The 18,987-nt window shown below is 45.2% G+C and overlaps 1 protein-coding gene across 2 annotated transcripts in view; it reads right to left on the reverse strand.

Annotated features, from left to right (window-relative positions):
- Nucleotides 1–384: 384 nt before the first annotated feature.
- septin5b (septin 5b) overlaps nucleotides 385–18,987 on the reverse strand; it is a 32,319-nt gene continuing 13,716 nt past the window's right edge. The window contains exons 6-12 of one of the 2 annotated variants that reach the window (XM_078271735.1): nucleotides 14,454–14,588; nucleotides 13,725–13,842; nucleotides 7,491–7,592; nucleotides 6,554–6,650; nucleotides 5,957–6,092; nucleotides 3,042–3,138; nucleotides 385–2,875 (exon numbers count right to left, since the gene is read on the reverse strand). In XM_078271735.1, coding sequence (XP_078127861.1) covers nucleotides 2,813–2,875; nucleotides 3,042–3,138; nucleotides 5,957–6,092; nucleotides 6,554–6,650; nucleotides 7,491–7,592; nucleotides 13,725–13,842; nucleotides 14,454–14,588 — 748 coding nt within the window. In that variant the 3' untranslated portion in view covers nucleotides 385–2,812. Of the gene's footprint in view, nucleotides 2,876–3,041; nucleotides 3,142–5,956; nucleotides 6,093–6,553; nucleotides 6,651–7,490; nucleotides 7,593–13,724; nucleotides 13,843–14,453; nucleotides 14,589–18,987 lie in introns of both variants that reach the window. The other variant, XM_078271734.1, reaches the window with a different exon arrangement.

An 18,987-nucleotide genomic window follows, 5' to 3' on the forward strand; every position in this document is an offset into this window, starting at 1 on the left:
TAACAATAGTTATGTACTGACTGTCCACTGTTTACTGCATTATTCTCTTATATTGTCCATATTTAATGCTGGTCTCTAGACATCATCCTCGCACTTTTGGACTTATTTGCACTACCACCATGACACACCCTCTCATAGAGCACCTCACCATGCAGACTGCATGCAGATTTTTTACTTAATAGTTTTTCTTTTATTGTCCATATTATTCATATGGATTTGTTATATTATCATCATGTTTATGATGTATGTGTATGTTGTGTGTGATGTCTGTAAGCTACTGGGACCTTTAATTTCCCCTTGGGGATCAATAAAGTATCTATCAATATCAAAGTCAATGCACACATTCACTTACTTTACACTTCACTGACATAAGAAAACAGACACTTTTAGATGAAAACAAAGACTTTATTTAGTTTTTTTTAACCCTGTTACTTATCCCAAGCACTCAGTAACACGGTTTTAAAAAGCGCTATATGAACAAAAATTATTATTACTATTATTATTATAAAGCTAATACATTGTTGGGATCTTAATTGTTTCTCTGCAAGTATGTAAGGCTTGGACAGTGTTAAATACTTAACTAGTATCTACACCAGGAGGCTTGTGTACATTTTAAGGGGTCACTGAAATCACATTTGTAACACGTAATAGCTATGGGATAGTGTGTAATACTGATTGTTGTATATTATACACACACAAAAACCCAGAATTAGTGTACTGTAGGATTGCTTTTACATAATTATTTCTTTCCTCCTTTCCTTGTGATTGTACACTGCAGTACTTTGTTCCAGAAAATTCATGGTTAAAAGTTTTATATAAGGACAAGATTGTATTTATCATGGCTTTTCTGATAATCATGCTGATACTCCTTAATAAGCACACACACGCACACGCACACGCACACACACACACACACACACACACGCACACACACACACACACACACAGACACGCACACACACACGCACACACACACACACACACGCACGCACGCACACACTTTAGTTAGAACCAAAGTTGCAAACCATCAGCGATCTCTCCACACCATAGAAATCAAACTGATAGAGAGGCCATTTCCATTTCCATTTCCATTAATGTATCAGGATGGTCAGCGCGGCAGCTATTTTAATGTGTACCATTGCCATGGCTACGTCACAACCAATCAAGTCATTTTTTCCACTTCTTCCTGGTCACTGAAAAGTCATTTTCATTCATGAGCCTTACGTATATCTGACAGATTACAGCCCACCCAGTACTTTTTAAGGGGTTAGCCCTATGTTCCCACATTTCTATGTTAGGGTTAGGGTTACATTCCATCTGTAGTCCATTGCTACTGGATAATAGGTTGGGTGTAATTGGCTACCAAATTAAAGAGAAAGGGGGATAAAATCTGATCCAAATTTATGAAAAAGGAAATGTGGGAACATTGGGCTGTGGGAACATTGGGCTGTGGGAACATAGGGCTGTGGGAACATAGGGCTGTGGGACCATAGAGCTGTGGGAACATAGGGCTGTGGGAACATTGGGCTGTGGGAACATAGGGCTGTGGGACCATAGGGCTGTGGGAACATTGGGCTGTGGGAACATAGGGCTGTGGGAACATAGGAACGCTCCCCTTTTTAGCTGTTGAAAAAAATGTTTTAAAGGGGCTATACAACCGATAAAATTCACGGTTACACTTGCCAAAAAGTGATGGCAGCTCCTCCCTTGTGTTTGAAAGGTTGTTTCTGCCTCAAAATGACTTGATTTCATTCATGAGGCTTATATCTGACACATCATAGCCTAAACAGAACTTTTTACCCGTTTTTAGAGGAGCAATACATCCAGTAACACACAGTTTTCCAAGTGAGCTGCGGATACATATTAAAGCAACACTAAAGTGGAAGCGGAATTGTCCATTACCGTTACCGTCACCATTATTCTTATGTCTCATTCGAACTACAGATCTGCTACCCGAGCTGGCAAACTTGCACCAAAATAATGTACCTTAAAATAATGTTTCCAAAATTGTTTCAGTGGTTCATCAACTCGTCACAGGGTGAACGGCAGCTATAACCGCACTATGCAAGCTTGCCAGATGGGGAAGCGGATCTGTAGCTCGAATGAGACATAATGAGACAATACGACAGCGGTAATGGACAATTACACTTCCAACCTGTAGGGGGACCGAAGCGGAAAACGTTCTTTAGTGTCGCTTTAACTGGGCAATACAGCTTTAACAGGCTGCGTACGCTACCATGGACAGCAATCAGTTTTTTGGCAGATGATCACCTGACAAGCCTGGGGCGCGGCGTGGTTAGTAAGCTAACGTTAGCCAACTAACAAATCGTCTCCTGAGCTGCGTCGGGCCGCTCTCCTCCCCCATGCGAGCTGTGACACAGTTTACGGCAGCAAACAGTTCAATGGCCTTTCTATCCATTTCATTTTGATGCTCCACACACACATACAGTAGGTTCCCACCCAATCAGTGCATAAACTATTAAATGAATTCAGGGTATGGTGCATTATCTCATTTAGTATGTTCAAGTAGAAATCTACTGTGATCTAAAGGTAACAAAGTGCAATCTACTCTCTATTGCCTACCTAGACTCACTTGGCTAATGACTATTGAATGAAAGAAAAAAATATTAAAGTAAGGTCGAACTACACCTCCCATGCATCTACTCTTTCATTTTTAAATCATGAGAAATATTGACTGTAAATATATCGGAATAATTCTTCCTCTCATCCCCTGGAGAAATGGATTTCATGAAGATTGAAATGTTTAATTCTCGTTCCGTTTTGTCTCCTGTAACATCAGTAGGACGAGAGGTCACAGGTCATGGTCATGCATCTGCTGCTGCATCTTCTGAAGCATCTGCTGCATCTTCCTCAGCTGCAGAGGTGATAAAAAAAAAAATTAAAAAAAAAAGACAGGAGGAGGATGAAGAGACAGCTTACATAACAAAACATTTGGGTCATCATTTCACATCACACACATGCTTATGTAATTCCTGCTGCAATGCATTATTCAATATTGTCAGATTTTCTTTTCCACTCACTTCGTCATCTTTCCTTTTGATGAGTTTCTCCGTCTCCACGTCCGGTGCGGACATCGGCAGGAGAGGGATGGGGCTCTCCACCCGGTCTGCATTCATCCTGCTTTAAGATAGAAGACAAACATGGAGGATGATAACAACAAGTCACCCTTTTTTCATTTGTTCCTGAAACTGCAGGCTTGAAAAATCCACTGGCACAGGCTTGAATTTTTGCAAGTTAGTTAAACAAGTAATCCTCTCCATTTCCTCTTCACAGTCATGTTTCACAACACGCTCACTAAATATGGATTATTATGTTGCACGACAATCTGCACAGGCTAGTTTGGCTCAACGGAAGTACATTTCCAGTAAAAGCCTGACATCATGTGCCAGATGTCAGGCTTTGCCCCGCTCCTTCCGCTCTCAGGGCCAGATGTACTCACGCTTTTGTGCCCACTTCAGGCGTATTTGTTTCGCAACGTGTGCGTAAAAGCATGGCGAGGTATGTACAAACAGGTCGCACTGAGGTACAAAAAACGCCTGTGAAAGCGCGCCTCTATTTTGCGGTGAAAATTCTTCGCCTCTAAAAAGCAGGTGTAAACCAGGAAGCGGGTTTCCTTGCATATGCCTCCTGGTGAAATGGCAGCAGTACTGCGAGCAAGACGAAGACATAGGCCAAGGAGACAAGCCGATAGGATTTTTGCCACAAGGATCACACTTTTTCAGTTGAGTGAACACAAAATCATTAAAGGTCCTATGACATGCTGCTTTTTAGATGCTTTTATATAGGCCTTAGTGGTCGCCTAATACTGTATCTGAAGTCTCTTTTATATAGACCTTAGTGGTCCCCTAATACTGTATCTGAAGTCTCTTTTATATAGGCCTTAGTGGTCCCCTAATACTGTATCTGAAGTCTCTTTTATATAGACCTTAGTGGTCCCCTAATACTGTATCTGAAGTCTCTTTTATATAGGCCTTAGTGGTCCCCTAATACTGTATCTGAAGTCTCTTTTATATAGGCCTTAGTGGTCCCCTAATACTGTATCTGAAGTCTCTTTTATATAGACCTTAGTGGTCCACTAATACTGTATCTGAAGTCTCTTTTATATAGGCCTTAGTGGTCCCCTAATACTGTATCTGAAGTCTCTTTTATATAGACCTTAGTGGTCCCCTAATACTGTATCTGAAGTCGCTTTCCCAAAATTCAGCCTTACAGCCACTAGAGCCAGTCCCACAATGAGCTTTCCTTAGGATGTGCCATTTCTGTGTCTGGAGCTTTAAATACTATTGAGGAGGAGAGAGAGGGGGGGGGCAAGGTGGAGGGTGGGGGTGTGGCCTTGACTAACTGCCACTTTGCTTGTTTGCAAGCCATGATGTCTCTCTCTCTCTCTCATGGGGGGGCCAAATTCTCTGGGCGGGTAAAGCAGAGAAAGGGGAGGTAACCTTTCCCCTTATGACGTCATAAAGGGAAGATTCCAGATCGGCCCATCTGAGCTTTCATTTTCTCAAAGGCAGAGCAGGATACCCAGGGCTCGGTTTACACCTATCACCATTTCTAGCCACTGGGGGACCATAGGCAGGCTGGGGGAACTCACATTAATGTTAAAAAAAACCTCAAAAGTGAAATTTTCATGCCATGGGACCTTTAAGCGCTACAGATTAAGCAGCCATGCAATATTACCGTTACTGGAAGAAATCAAAGATGACAGTGACTCTCCGACTCAGCGTTCACATTCCGTTCCAGCAGAATATCTCAGTCTGCACTCAGTCGTATCATAGCACCAGTACTTAACTCGTACATCTGGCCGTCTGTGTGATGCCGTTCTCAAACTCCCTTAGCTACGAGAAACAACAACAAACTCCGAGCTAGTGACCTATACGCTGAAAATGTTAAGTTCTGAAGAATATTTGGATACACTGGTAAGAGCCAATGAGGTTTAACCATGTATCAGCTGATTTAAATAGCTCACGTTACTGTATTGTGTCAACAGTTAACTTCATTTAATATTATATGTGGCGTTTTCTTTTGCGAGGTGCAAATGTTCCACCAAAACAAGTTCCTTCTTGAGACTTTTTAGCAGAGCCACCGCTGCTGCGTCCAAAACTTAGCGCCACCCAAGATGATTGTGATTGGTTTAAATTAGTTGAGTACTTGAGCACTCATCACCCGACACAGCGTTTGTTCCTGGGGAGATGGATCCGTGCGTCCCGCCTCCTGTGCGCCATGGATGTCTGAGCCTCAGCAACCACTAACTATAAGATACAATGTGCCTGTTCCCAGCATTAGCACAACACTTTGCAATGGTTAGCTTGTTACCTGTGACGATATATGCTAAACGTAACGTCTCTTTTCACATTAGTGTGTGAGTGACTGACCTATCTGGGTGCGTTTGGAGATGCCTGATGAAGTCCGACGTTGTTGATCCGGCATCATTTATCTTGGTGCCTCACACCTTGGATGTAGCTGTTAGCTTACTGCCACTGTTTACCAAGTTATTGAAAGCAAAACTAATGACAAAAGGCACAACTCCAGGAGGATTTGGTGTCACCATGTCAATGTATTTTTTGATGAGTGCGTGCACATAAGGCATAACGCATGCGTGATGTAGCACATTATGGCAAAGGGCAGGAGACATGCAGCTCGTCATACGTTTCCCCAACGTATACGCGCCAATAGAAGAAAATAGAAATACATGAATACATTTAGATTTGACAAAGCAATAATTGCATGAAAACAGGTTGTTGACGAGTCTCGAAGCTCGAGTCTGAAGTCTTTTGGGTCGAGTCCGAGTCAATTCTGAAGTCAGCTGGTTGTGCGACTTAAGTGCGACTCGAGTCCGAGTCTCAGACTCGAGTCCCCATCTCTGACACACACATACGCACGCACACACACACACACACACACACACACACACACACACACACACACACACACACACCTGGTCATGGTGTGGATGCACTGAGCTCTGTAGTTCTCATAGTGAATGTCGTTGGTGATGTCCTTCAGGTCGTGCATGTGGGTTCTTATCAGCATGGTCCTCAGCTTCACAAAGTCACAGTGGGACGGGTTCTCCACTGCATACAGGACAATCAATCAATCAATCAATGAAGCTTTATATATATATATATATATATATATATATATATATATATATATATATATATATATATATATAGCACATTTCAAACATAACAAAATGCAAAACAAAGTGAGTGGAAAACAGCAGCTAAAAACAGAGATACAATACAGACAGTTACAAATCTCCACAATATCAGTCATTATAAAATAAATAAAAACGTATAAATCATTATAAAAATAAACAAAACAATAAACTGTTAATATAAAAAAATGCATAAGTAAGTATCAACACAAGACCATAAAATAACAAGACATTATGTGAAAGCCAGACTGAATAAGTAGGGTTTTAATCTACGTTTAAAGGTATCAAGATTGGCATCAGGGCTGCTCGGTCACTGAAAATTAGTGTTGTCGTGATAAGTGAGGTTTTTGAAAACCGCTGCGGAGAGTTTCTTACCCTCGACGATGCCCCACGGGTAGAGCCTCCCTCTCACTCTCTGACCTCGGGCTTCGACCACAGTGTTGCTGCCGATCACTGCGAACGGAGTGCTCTCCTGCACCACAAAACCCATAAACATCCTAACACACACTTAATTCAAAAGCCGTCTCGGTTTGGCTTTCCACTGTACAAACAATCACCACTCTGGTTTGGCTGAAATAAACCCTTAATTCACCCATTTACATGTGGAGATATGCTGGCTCTATACACGCTAAAAGTCCTGATTATTTACATGGAGTCTGGTGGAAATATGCTGGCTCTATACACACTAAAAGTCCTGATTATTTACATGGAGTCTGGTGGAAATATGCTGGCTCTATACACACTAAAAGTCCTGATTATTTACATGGAGTCTGGTGGAAATATGCTGGCTCTATACACGCTAAAAGTCCTGATTATTTACATGGAGTCTGGTGGAGATATGCTGGCTCTATACACGCTAAAAGTCCTGATTATTTACATGGAGTCTGGTGGAAATATGCTGGCTCTATACACGCTAAAAGTCCTGATTATTTACATGGAGTCTGGTGGAAATATGCTGGCTCTATACACACTAAAAGTCCTGATTATTTACATGGAGTCTGGTGGAAATATGCTGGCTCTATACACGCTAAAAGTCCTGATTATTTACATGGAGTCTGGTGGGTTTGGTGATGGGGATTTCGGGACTGTTTCAGGATCTTATTCTTGAACTAAAAGGTCTATCTCTGTAGGGATCCTTTCCATAATTTTGTCAGACACTTAGAATAATAATCTGAGCCTGTCGCCGGCAAAATATCAGTGATTAAAACGGCACTTGAAGTAGACACTGAGGGTAAACATTTGTCCGTTAGGGTTACATTGCAGCCACTGCAAAACACCAATGAGAATGAATGAGTCAGACTCCTCGGCTCACCTTCAGCTCTTTATCTTGCCGCTTGAACTCCTCGTCCTCGTCAGAGTCGCAGTCGGGGAACTGGTAGACCTTTATCCCTTCCCTGTCAATCTCTTCCCTCAGCTGGAAGGACAACACACACACACACGCACGCACACGATGTGATGGATATCAGCAGAAACACACACACACACACACACACACACACACACACACACACGCACGCACGCACACAATGTGATGGATATCAGCAGAAACACACACACACACACACACACACACACACACACACACACACACACACACACACACACACACACACAAGATTTGATGGATATCAGCAGAAACACACACAAACACTCCCACTGAGTAAAATGCAGCAGGAAGTTGCTCCCCTGAAAGAAAGCTTTCAAACTCTGTCCAGATAAAATCGGTGAGGAGAAATGAGTCATGCACGACTAAAACGAGCTGACACTGAACCCCAAACTACTGCCGAGCGTATTTCCAAACCTCTTCAAACTCAACTGCCTCCTCTTCTCGGCTGTCATGTGCTTCACTGAATCAGAATACTAATGTGTTTGTTGGTTTTAATGCTATTCAGCCTTTTTCAATCAGAACTTTATATATATATATCTCTCAACACGAGACAAAAGATACAGCATTAGATCAGATCAGATTCAGAATCCTAAAAAAGAACATTTTAAAGGCCTAGTTCAACAACTATTAATTTCAGTCAATTTTTGAAGGAAAAAGCCAAACATTTTCTGGTTTTACACTACTTAAATGTGGGAATCTGCTGCTTTTCTTTGTCATAAGTGCCGTGTGAACATAAACAAACCAAGGGACAAATGCACGTTCCTATCAGTTTAGCCCCTGAACAAATCTGTACGACGGAGCATTATGGCCACATCAAGGGGGAAAAAATGAAGGAGGAAGATTTATTTATTTATTTATTTTGCCATTTCGAAAATAAAGTTGAAATGGCGAGAACAGATTCAACTCCTTTATCACTTAATCACATCAGAGCGACTGTCCGCCATGCCAGCTGCCTTGTAGGCAACATCGTAGATATGGGCTATGGGTTACATCCTTGGAGCGCCGTGCTCGCCTGAGCTCCACTCCTTCAGGTAAAACAAGTGGATCAGTTGTCTTATTGTGTCCTGTGATACAACGTGTCCTCTCTGTATTGTGCGTAGGTGTAACCATCGATACCCTTATTGCATCTGTCCATTACAAGCTATTTCAGTTCGCAGGAATACGGCCACCTCTTCCAAGTTTGTGTGGTTTCTCCTTCTGAACAGGCGCAATTTTCGGTACAATCTCTTCAAAGTCCTAATACTTATCACCTAACTGTGTTCATGCGCTAAAAGAGAAAGAATTTCCTTGTTATTAAAACCGATTATATCATCACATGACTGTGTGTGCGTGCATGCGTGTGTGTGTGTGTGTGCGTGCATGTGTGTGAGTGTGTATGTGAGTGTGTGTGTGTGTGTGTGTGCGTGCGTACGTGTGTGAGTTTGTGTGTGTTTGTGTGTGTGTGCGTGCGTGTGTGCGTGTGTGTATGTGAGTGTGTGTGTGTGTGTGTGCGTGCGTGCGTGAGTGTGTGTGTGAGTGTGTATGTGGTGTGTGTGTGTGCGTGCGTGCATGTGTGTGAGTGTGTATGTGAGTGTGTGTGTGTGCGTGCGTGCGTGTGTGAGTGTGTGTGCGTGCGTACGTGTGTGAGTGTGTGTGTGCGTGCATGTGTGTGAGTGTGTATGTGAGTGTGTGTGCGTGCGTGCGCGCGTGTGTGAGTGTGTGTGTGTGTGTGTGTGTGTATGTGTGTGTGCGTGCGTATGTGTGTGAGTGTGTGTGTGAGTGTGTATGTGAGTGTGTGTGTGTGTGTGCGTACGTTTGTGAGTGTTTGTGTGTGTGTGCGTGCGTATGTGTGTGAGTGTGTGTGCGTGCGTGCGTGTGTGAGTGTGTGTGCGTGTGTGCATGTGTATGAGTGTGTGTGCGTGCGTGCATACGTGTGTGAGTGAGTGTGTATGTGAGTGTGTGTGTGTGCGTGCGCGCGTGTGTGAGTGTGTATGTGAGTGTGCGTGCGTACGTACGTGTGTGTGTGTGTGTGTGTGTGTGAGTGTGTTTGTGTGTGTGTTTGTGTGTGCATGCATGTGTGTGAGTGTGTATGTGAGTGTGTGTGTGCGTGCGTACGTGTGTGAGTGTGTGTGTGTGTGCGTGCATGTGTGTGAGTGTGTGTGTGAGTGTGTTTGTGTGTGTGTTTGTGTGTGCATGCATGTGTGTGTGTACATGATCATATAGTGTAGAAGACTATAGGTAAAGCTATAGTAGTTTGGTTTAGGCTATTCTCAAAAGTCTGACTTGATTCTTGAAATATCACGTTTTTTCTCGACATTTCGACTTTATTCTCGAAATGCAAAATAAATAAAAATTATATAAATATTTTTTTTCCCCTTGATGTGGCCCTAATGCTCCGCCGTAAATCTGAGATGTGGGCAGCCATTCAAACGTTTTTTACATTTCTTTCCATTTATGGATAAAACAAACGAGATGAATCATGTTAATTAAGACAACTTTAGAGGTGTCCGTAGTACTTTGGACAGAACCAGGCTAGCTGTTTCCCCCTGTTTCCAGTCTTCATGCTAAGCTAGGCTAACCACATCCTGACTCCAGCTCTGTACTGTACACACAGACTAGTGGACCAGAGTCTGGTAGGACCAGGCTAGTGTACCAGAGTCTGGTAGGACCAGGCTAGTGGACCAGAGTCTGGTAGGACCAGACTAATGGACCAGAGTCTGGTAGGACCAGGCTAGTGTACCAGAGTCTGGTAGGACCAGGCTAGTGTACCAGAGTCTGGTAGGACCAGACTATAATGTACCAGAGTCTGGTAGGACCAGGCTAGTGTACCAGAGTCTGGTAGGACCAGGCTAGTGTACCAGAGTCTGGTAGGACCAGGCTAGTGTACCAGAGTCTGGTAGGACCAGACTAATGGACCAGTGTCTGGTAGGACCAGGCTAGTGGACCAGAGTCTGGTAGGACCAGGCTAGTGGACCAGAGTCTGGTAGGACCAGGCTATAATGTACCAGAGTCTTGTAGGATCAGGCTATGGTTACGGTATGATCCTTCTAGTTTTGATTTAATTGAAGTCAGTTGATGTCTATGGTTGCGTCCGAAATTCTTCTTTTCGCAGTTTTTCGGGTCGGCAGCTTATAAAAACTGAAGTTCTGGGTTCTTCACATTGTTAGCAGTTTACGGTATATCACCACACAGCAGCTTTTAGGCTTTTTTCTGTTGTTTGCCGACGGAATTGACGAGGAGGAAACCTTCACTCAATACAAGTCAACGGAGAGCGGAGAGTTGTTTTCTGCTCCGGTGGGCGTGGCTTTGAGAGTATGACGCGATGCGCTGTGTCTCTATGGCTACGTTCAGACTGCAGGCAAAAGTGGCCTTAATTTGAGGGGGGTCAAGTGACCAGGCCAGACTTCTTCAGAAGTAGTGTGAACACTCAAATCTTGCCCAGATCTGAGTTTTTCAAATCAGATTTAGACCACTTCCATATGTGGTCCTGAATCAGACCCAGGTCGGATTTTATTCAATGCGGCCGCAGTGTGAACAACCGAGGCGGATTTGATGCGACTCTGGTACACTAGCCTGGTCCTACCAAACTCTGGTACATTAGCCTGGTCCTACCAGACTCTGGTCTAATAGCCTGGTCCTACCAGACTCTGGTACACTAGCCTGGTCCTACCAAACTCTGGTACATTAGCCTGGTCCTACCAGACTCTGGTCTAATAGCCTGGTCCTACCAGACTCTGGTCTAATAGCCTGGTCCTACCAGACTCTGGTACATTAGCCTGGTCCTACCAGACTCTGGTCTAATAGCCTGGTCCTACCAGACTCTGGTACATTAGCCTGGTCCTACCAGACTCTGGTACATTAGCCTGGTCCTACCAGACTCTGGTGCATTTCATTGGTCCAGAGAGTCTGGCCTCTCTCTATTGACAAGTGTTACTTCCTTGAAGGCGGGTACTCTGTTGAAGTTTAAAACTATTGGATCTGCCCAGAGCCGCTCTGGATCTGCCGTAACCAATCGCTAACGTTTGGTCGTGACGTCAGCTTAGCATCGCTAGCGTTAGCTTTAGCCAACTCCTTCACCACTAACGGAGCGAGCTGGAAAATCAAACTGTTCCTGAACCCCGTGGGGAGGAGGACCACAACATCATGGCCACCAACACAACTCAGCAAAGACTGTTCTTGCTCGGGCTTTAACTTCTGGATATTCGGCAGCGTTGCCACAACGGACCGAATGGATTCGCTCGCATCTTTCTCCGCCGCCATTACAGAACTACAACTCAAACTAGAGCACAACCTCAATGTCATCGTTCTCAGCCACTCCCTCTGTTCGCTGATTGGACCAGTAAAGATCGACCGGAGAAAACCCAAGAATATACCGCAAACCCAGACGGAGTACTGAAGGGAAATGAAAATTGAGCGGAAGTACGTAGGGGGGCGGAGCCAGGCTATCTTTACACATTGCTCTAGGACACATTTGGCCCTCAGTAAACAGAAAGCTGAGTTTGTTCTGAACATATTGATTTGACACTCATAGGGATTTAGGTTATTTGCAAATACCCTTAACCCTTGACCCGTTTTCAAAGTTTTGAAATATGGGTTTCTCTGAACCAAAATGCCCAAATATAACTTGGATGCATGGATGTACCCATACAACGTTCTTTGCAGGTAAAATTAATGATTACTTTCATTGAATTTGGGGTATTTTATTACATTTTTAGAACATTTTAAAAACACGTTTAAATGGTGTCCTGACTAAACTTTGACATAAACCAGACTGTGATCCACTCAACATCCGTTGATCTTAACTATTAGTCAAAATAATTCATAATTTCTAAATTTCTAAAGGTCCCATGGCATGAACATTTCACTTTTGAGGTTTTTTTTAACATTAATGTGAGTTCCCCCAGCCTGCCTATGGTCCCCCAGTGGCTAGAAATGGTGATAGGTGTAAACCGAGCCCTGGGTATCCTGCTCTGCCTTTGAGAAAATGAAAGCTCAGATGGGTCGATCTGGATCTTCCCTTTATGACATCATAAGGGGAAAGGTTACCTCCCCTTTCTCTGCTTTACCCGCCCAGAGAATTTGGCCCCCCCATGAGAGAGAGAGAGACATCATGGCTTGGAAACAAGCAAAGTGGCAGTTAGTCAAGGCCACACCCCCACCCTCCACCTTGCCCCCCTCCTCTCTCCTCCTCAATAGCATTTAAAGCTACAGACACAGAAATGTCTCATCCTAAGGAAAGCTCATTGTGGGACTGGCTCTAGTGGCTGTAATTCTGCACCAAGGCTGAATTTTAGGAAAGAGACGTCAGATACAGTATTAGGGGACCACTAAGGTCTATATAAAAGAGACTTCAGATACAGTATTAGGGGACCACTAAGGTCTATATAAAAGAGACTTCAGATACAGTATTAGGGGACCACTAAGGTCTATATAAAAGAGACTTCAGATACAGTATTAGGGGACCACTAAGGCCTATATAAAAGAGACTTCAGATACAGTATTAGGGGACCACTAAGGTCTATATAAAAGAGACTTCAGATACAGTATTAGGGGACCACTAAGGCCTATATAAAAGCATCCAAAAAGCAGCATGTCATAGGACCTTTAACTCAAAAATTAGGTATAATGTCATTTAAGTTAGGTATACTGACCATGAATTTAAAACAAAAAGTTGAAAAAAGTGACAAAAACGTTTTAAAAAGTGTCAAAAGCATAAAAAAGAGCCATAAATTATGAAAAAAGCACAAAAAAATTCAATTTCACTTTTGACCTGGATGGACAACAAGTGGACCATAGGATATAGGACCATAGGCCATAGGACCATATGATATAGGACCATAGGACATAGGACCATAGGACATAGGACCATAGGATATAGGACCATAGGACATAGGACCATAGGACATAGGACCATAGGATATAGGACCATAGGACATAGGACCATAGGACATAGGACCATAGGCTATAGGACCATAGGACATAGGACCATAGGCTATAGGACCATAGGACATAGGACCATAGGCTATAGGACCATAGGACATAGGACCATAGGCTATAGGACGTATGTAAGTTTTAGTTTCAGCCTAAAGCCTTTTCAGTCACTATTTACTGAGTTTACACTGTGATGTGTTTACAATTGTTGTTTTGTGATGACTGAATGAACAACTCCTACTTTCTTACCCGCTCTTTGAGTTTCTTTATCTCGGTGGGCGTGAGGCAGTCGGCCTTGGCGATGAGAGGAACCACATTCACTTTGTCCTGCAGTGCCTGCATGAACTGGATGTCAATGGGACGGAGCCTGCGGGACGACATGAACTTCACTGAGCATTTTAATAACACACGCATGAACAAAAATGCCACGTGTGTGTACTCAACTGTGTGTGCGTGTGTGTTTGTGTGTGCGTGCGTGCATGCGTGTGTGCGTGCATGCGTGTGCGCATGCATGTGTGTGTGTGTTCGTGAGTGTGTGTGTTTGTGTGTGCGTGCATGTATGTGTGTACTCGACTGTGTGTGTGTGTCTTTGTGTGTGCGTGCATGCATGTGTGTGTGCGTGCGTGCATGCGTGTGTGTGCGTGTGATTGTGTGTGCGTACATGTGTGTGTGTACGTGTGTGTCTGTGTGTGTGTGCCTGCGTGCGTGCATGCGTGCGTGCATGTGTGTGTGTGCGCGTGTGCGTGTATGTGTGTGTGTGTGCGTATGTGTGTGTGTGCGTGTGTGTGTGTGTGATTGTGTGTGCGTACATGTGTGTGTGTACATGTGTGTGTCTGTGTGTGTGTGCCTGCGTGCGTGCATGCGTGCGTGCGTGTGTGTGTGTGCGCGTGTGCGTATGTGTGTGTGTGCGTATGTGTGTGTGTGTGCGTATGTGTGTGTGCGTGTGTGTGTGTGTGTGTGTGTGTGTGTGTGTTTTACCCGTGTCCAAACGGAGGTATGAAGTAGAGGCAGCAGTGCACCCGGTTGTCCTGGATGTTCTTCCTGTTAAGTCCGCTCTCGTCTCTGAAATAATGTTCGAACTGCTGATCGATGTAGTCTGTGATGGACGTCCAGCTGCAGAACACAAACACGTTCATCACGTTCAATAATACTAATATTTAAAGCAAAAGTTCAACATCTACTCAAGTACTGTACTTTGTTGCTGTTTCCCGAAGGGAACGGAGTTTGAGAACGTCAACGCACAGAGAGCAGAAGGCGAAGGGTCATACGCAAGGAAATCATCCTGGAAATGTGCTGACGTTGATCCAGACTTATCGGGAGCAACTTAGGGTTCAGTGTCTTGCTCAAGGACACTTCAGGAGGTTAGCCTTGTGGTTAAAGGACGACCCGCTCTACCACCTGAGCCACAGCCGCCCCAATATTGATGTTTATTACATGATTAATTTAACCTTCAGTGATGAATGTTCAATATCAATCTGGTCAGGCATCATTCAGTTCGGGGAGTTATGGTTGTGCTGACGAATCGGTTCAAAAATTACGATTCCAGTTTCAGATTTGGTTTCAGATCCAATCATCGCTTCCCAATTTAACATGCGCAAGTTTTGGTTTCCGTAGCGGCCAGGCGCTTGTTGTGTTGCAGCCTTGGAGCTCAGTAAGCAGCTCTTATTTGTGAAAATAGTAGAGATGCACCAATTACAACTTTCTAGGCCGATTCCGATTTCATTTTTTCTAACCACTTTACAGCACACACACATATTTATTTTCTATCTTTTCTTTAATAGAACATGTGTTGAACAGATAATGGATCACTATAAAACAAAACTATATAAAGTACTCCTGCTGTGGGAAATTCACACACATCTAAAGAGCAACGTTAGAACCATTTCCTTCTTTTCACATCCAATATCCAACTAAAAAAATGTGATTTGGGTTTTTGGTGTCGTCCCTCCACGCTCTACTCTTTCCTTGCAGGTGTTGCATATTGCAAACTTATCTTCTGCACACACGCTGAAGAATCTCCAAACAGCTGACATGTTGCAGGTTAATTCACGAGGTTCCCGACATGTGCGAGAATAGCGCGGACACGCGCTTCACACCGCGAGCGGGTACGCACGACACACGGCGGAAAAGTTGAGAGAAAGGAAAAAGAGACTGTGCTGTGGCGTCCGTGTGCGCGTGCGTCCTTGAGAACTGTAACTGGTATAACTGATGTTGTCCGTTAATTGTAGCGTTGACCGGCATGAAATCGGCATATGTCAGACAGACCTGTCGGTCGCCGGTCATGGCCGAGCACGTGAAAAGCTATCTCTAGAAAATAGTCATGTGATCAGTTTCAACTCCACCTCTCAAAGAACTGGAATCGAGAATCGAGGAGAACCGGAATCAAAAGGAAGAATCAGAATTGTTAAAATCCAAACGATGCCCGACCCTACTGACGAAGGTGTCACTGCGATAGGCACAAATACACAAACAAACAAGAATAACACCTCTGCTGTCACCCTCTGAGACATGCCTCAGTCCTTTCCTCTACTGGGGTTCACCACTTATTTAAATGTAGGTATCCTGTCCCGCATTTTCCCTCTGTAGAAGATCCCCCATTTTTTCACAGCAGGGCAAACAAACAAAAAAACTGAGCACAAAATTATATTTACTCTCCTTTTAGAAAAAAGCCGCAATTAAATTCATCCAGTTCAGTGTTTCCTCTGTGTTGATTTTGTAGTGGCGGCCCGCCACAGCAACATTTCTGCCGCCACGGTATCAGAAACAGGGCAGACGCACAACAGGGTTCCTGCTATGTAGCTACATGTAGCAAACCTGACTCCGTCAGATGGATTGCTTCGCATTTGCTCGGCATATCCATCTGGGAACTTTCCGTTGGAGAACTTTTGGGAAGGGGCGAAAATACTGGTGAGCTGATTGGATAAACCATCCGTCTATCACCACCTATGTTGGTGATAGATGGGCCAAATCAACCAATCAGATCAACGATATATCAAACTGTTGCCGAAACCAGTCGGGAGAAGAGCAACAACATCTTTCAATCTTCTTTCAACGAAGGAATACTTTCTAATTCAGATAAAACTTGCGCGATAGCTACGCTCATCTCATCCGTGGAAGCCGCCATGCTGTTTAGACTGAACAGTCGCTTCTTGTAACCAACGCTGATTGGTCGGTCGTTTCGCGAATGGCTTCAAATTTTCTCTGTCTCAAGATGCCAGACTGATCTGCGAGTGGAAAACTGGAGCTCGCGAGATCAGGACGGTCTAACGAGGCTAACATGTAGCAGGGCCTTCAACAGACTGACCACGTCCATTTCAGATGCTTGTCTCTTGTCTCAACGTGCCGTAGAAGCTGCCGTCGCACCATCATTCATCATCATTATTTACGTTTATGAATAACTTTGCAAAATAGCCGTAAAGTGCAAGCTTACCCAGGCTGAACTCCTGTTCATGACACCAGCTTATTGTCTTATGACAGTGGTTGGTTCTCAAACTTTTTTCAATAATGTACCCCATTTGAATTGTGTTTTTAAGCCAAGTACCCGCCTGACCAGCGATAGACAGACAACAACAGCCATGTAGCTGAAAAACATTTAAGTACGGATGGACAAAGGCGACAAAAACTTTAAAAGAAAACGTAAAAACTTGGAAAAAGTCGGTAGAAAGAAGGAAGAAAGGCAAGAATAGGTGGAAAACAGTATCAAAAACTTTGTAAAAAGCGACAGACTTGTAAAAAAAAACAGGGAGGAAGGAAGGAAGGAAGGGAGGAAGGGAGGGAGGAAGGAAGGAAGGAAGGAAGAAAGGAAGAGAGGGAGGAAGAGAGGAAGGAAGGAAGGGAGGAAGGAAGGGTGGGAGGGAGGAAGAAAGGAAGGGAGGGAGGGAGGAAGGAAGGAAGATGGAGGGTGAGAGGAGAGAGATGAAATGAAGGAGGAGGGAAGGAGGGAGGGAGGGATGAAGGAAGGGAGGGAGGAAGGAAGGAAGGGAGGGAGAAAGGCAGGGAGGAAGGAAGGAAGGCAGGGGAGAAGGGAGGGAGGAAGGAAGGAAGAAAGGGAGGGAGGAAGGGAGGGAGGAAGGAAGGGAGGAGAGGAAGGAAGAGAGGAAGGAAGAGAGGAAGGAAGGAAGGAAGGAAGGAAGGAAGGAAGCAAGAGGAACACGAAGGCGAGTGGAGGAAGAGGGAGGGGAGGGAGGAGTGAGAGAGGAAGGAAGGAAGGAGGAAGGAAGGGTGGGAGGGAGGAAGGAAAGGAAGGGAGGAGAGGGAAGGAAGGAAGGGAAGAAAGGGAGGAGGGGGAGAGGGAAGGGAAGGAAGGGAGGAAGAAAGGAAGGAGGAGGAAGGAAGGAAGGAAGGAAGGGGAAGGGAAGGGAAGGAAGGAGGGAGGAAGGAAGAGAGGGAAGGAGGAAGGAAAGGTAGGAGAGGGAAGGAAGGGAGGGAGGAAGGAAGGAGGGAGGGAGGGAGGGAAGGGTAAGGGAGGAAGGAAGGGAGGGAAGAGAGGAAGGAAGAGAGGAAGGAAGGAAGGAAGGGAAGGAAGGGAAGGAGGGAGGAAGGAAGGAAGGGAACTGAAGGGAGGAGGGAAGGAAGGAAGGAAGGAGGGAGAAGGAGAGGAGGGAGGGAGGAAGGAGGAGGGAGGAGGAAAGGAAGGGAGGGAGGAAGGAAGGAAGGGAGGAGGAAGGCAGGGAGGAAGGAAGGAAGAAAGGGAGGGAGGAAGGAAGGGAGGGAGGAAGGGAGGAAGAGAGGGAAGGAAGGGAGGAAGGAAGGAAGGAAGGAAGGAAGGAAGGGAGGGAGGGAAGGGAGGAAGGGAGGGAAGGAAGGAAGGGAAGGAAGGAAGGAAGGAAGGGAGGGAGGAAGGGAAGGGAAGGAAGGGAGGGAGGAAGGAAGGAAGGAAGGGAGGAAGGAAGGAAGGGAAGGGAAGGGAGGAAGGGAAGGGAGGAGGAAGGAAGGGAAGGGAGGAAGGAAGGGAGGAAGGAAGGAAGAGGAAGGGAGGGAGGGAGGAAGGGAGGGAGGGAAGGGAAGGAAGGGAAGGAAGGAGAGGGAGGGAAGGAGAGGAAGGGAAGGGAGGAAGGAAGGAAGGAAGGAAGGAAGGAAGGGAGGGAGGAAGGAAGGAAGGGAGGGAGGAAGAGAGGAAGGAAGGGAGGGAGGAAGGGAGGGAGGAAGGAAGGAGGGAAGGAAGGAAGAAAGGGAGGGAGAGGAAGGGAGGAAGGAAGGGAGGAAGGAAGGAGGGAGGAAGGAAGGGAGGAAGGGAGGGAAGGGAGGGAGGAAGGAAGGGAGGAAGGAAGGAGGGAGGGAGGGAGGGAAGGAAGGGAAGGGAGGGAGGGAAGGAAGGGAGGAAGGGAGGAAGGGAGGGAGGAAGGGAGGGAGGAAGGAAGGAAGGGAGGAAGGAAGGGAGGGAGGAAGGAAGGGAGGAAGGGAGGAAGGAAGGAAGAGAGGGAGGGAGGAAGGAAGGAAGGGAGGGAGGGAGGGAGGGAGGAAGGAAGGAAGGGAGGGAGGAAGGGAGGGAGGAAGGAAGGAAGGGAGGAAG

This window comes from Sander vitreus, chromosome 16 (genome assembly GCF_031162955.1).
Source record: "Sander vitreus isolate 19-12246 chromosome 16, sanVit1, whole genome shotgun sequence".
Lineage (NCBI taxonomy): Eukaryota > Metazoa > Chordata > Actinopteri > Perciformes > Percidae > Sander > Sander vitreus.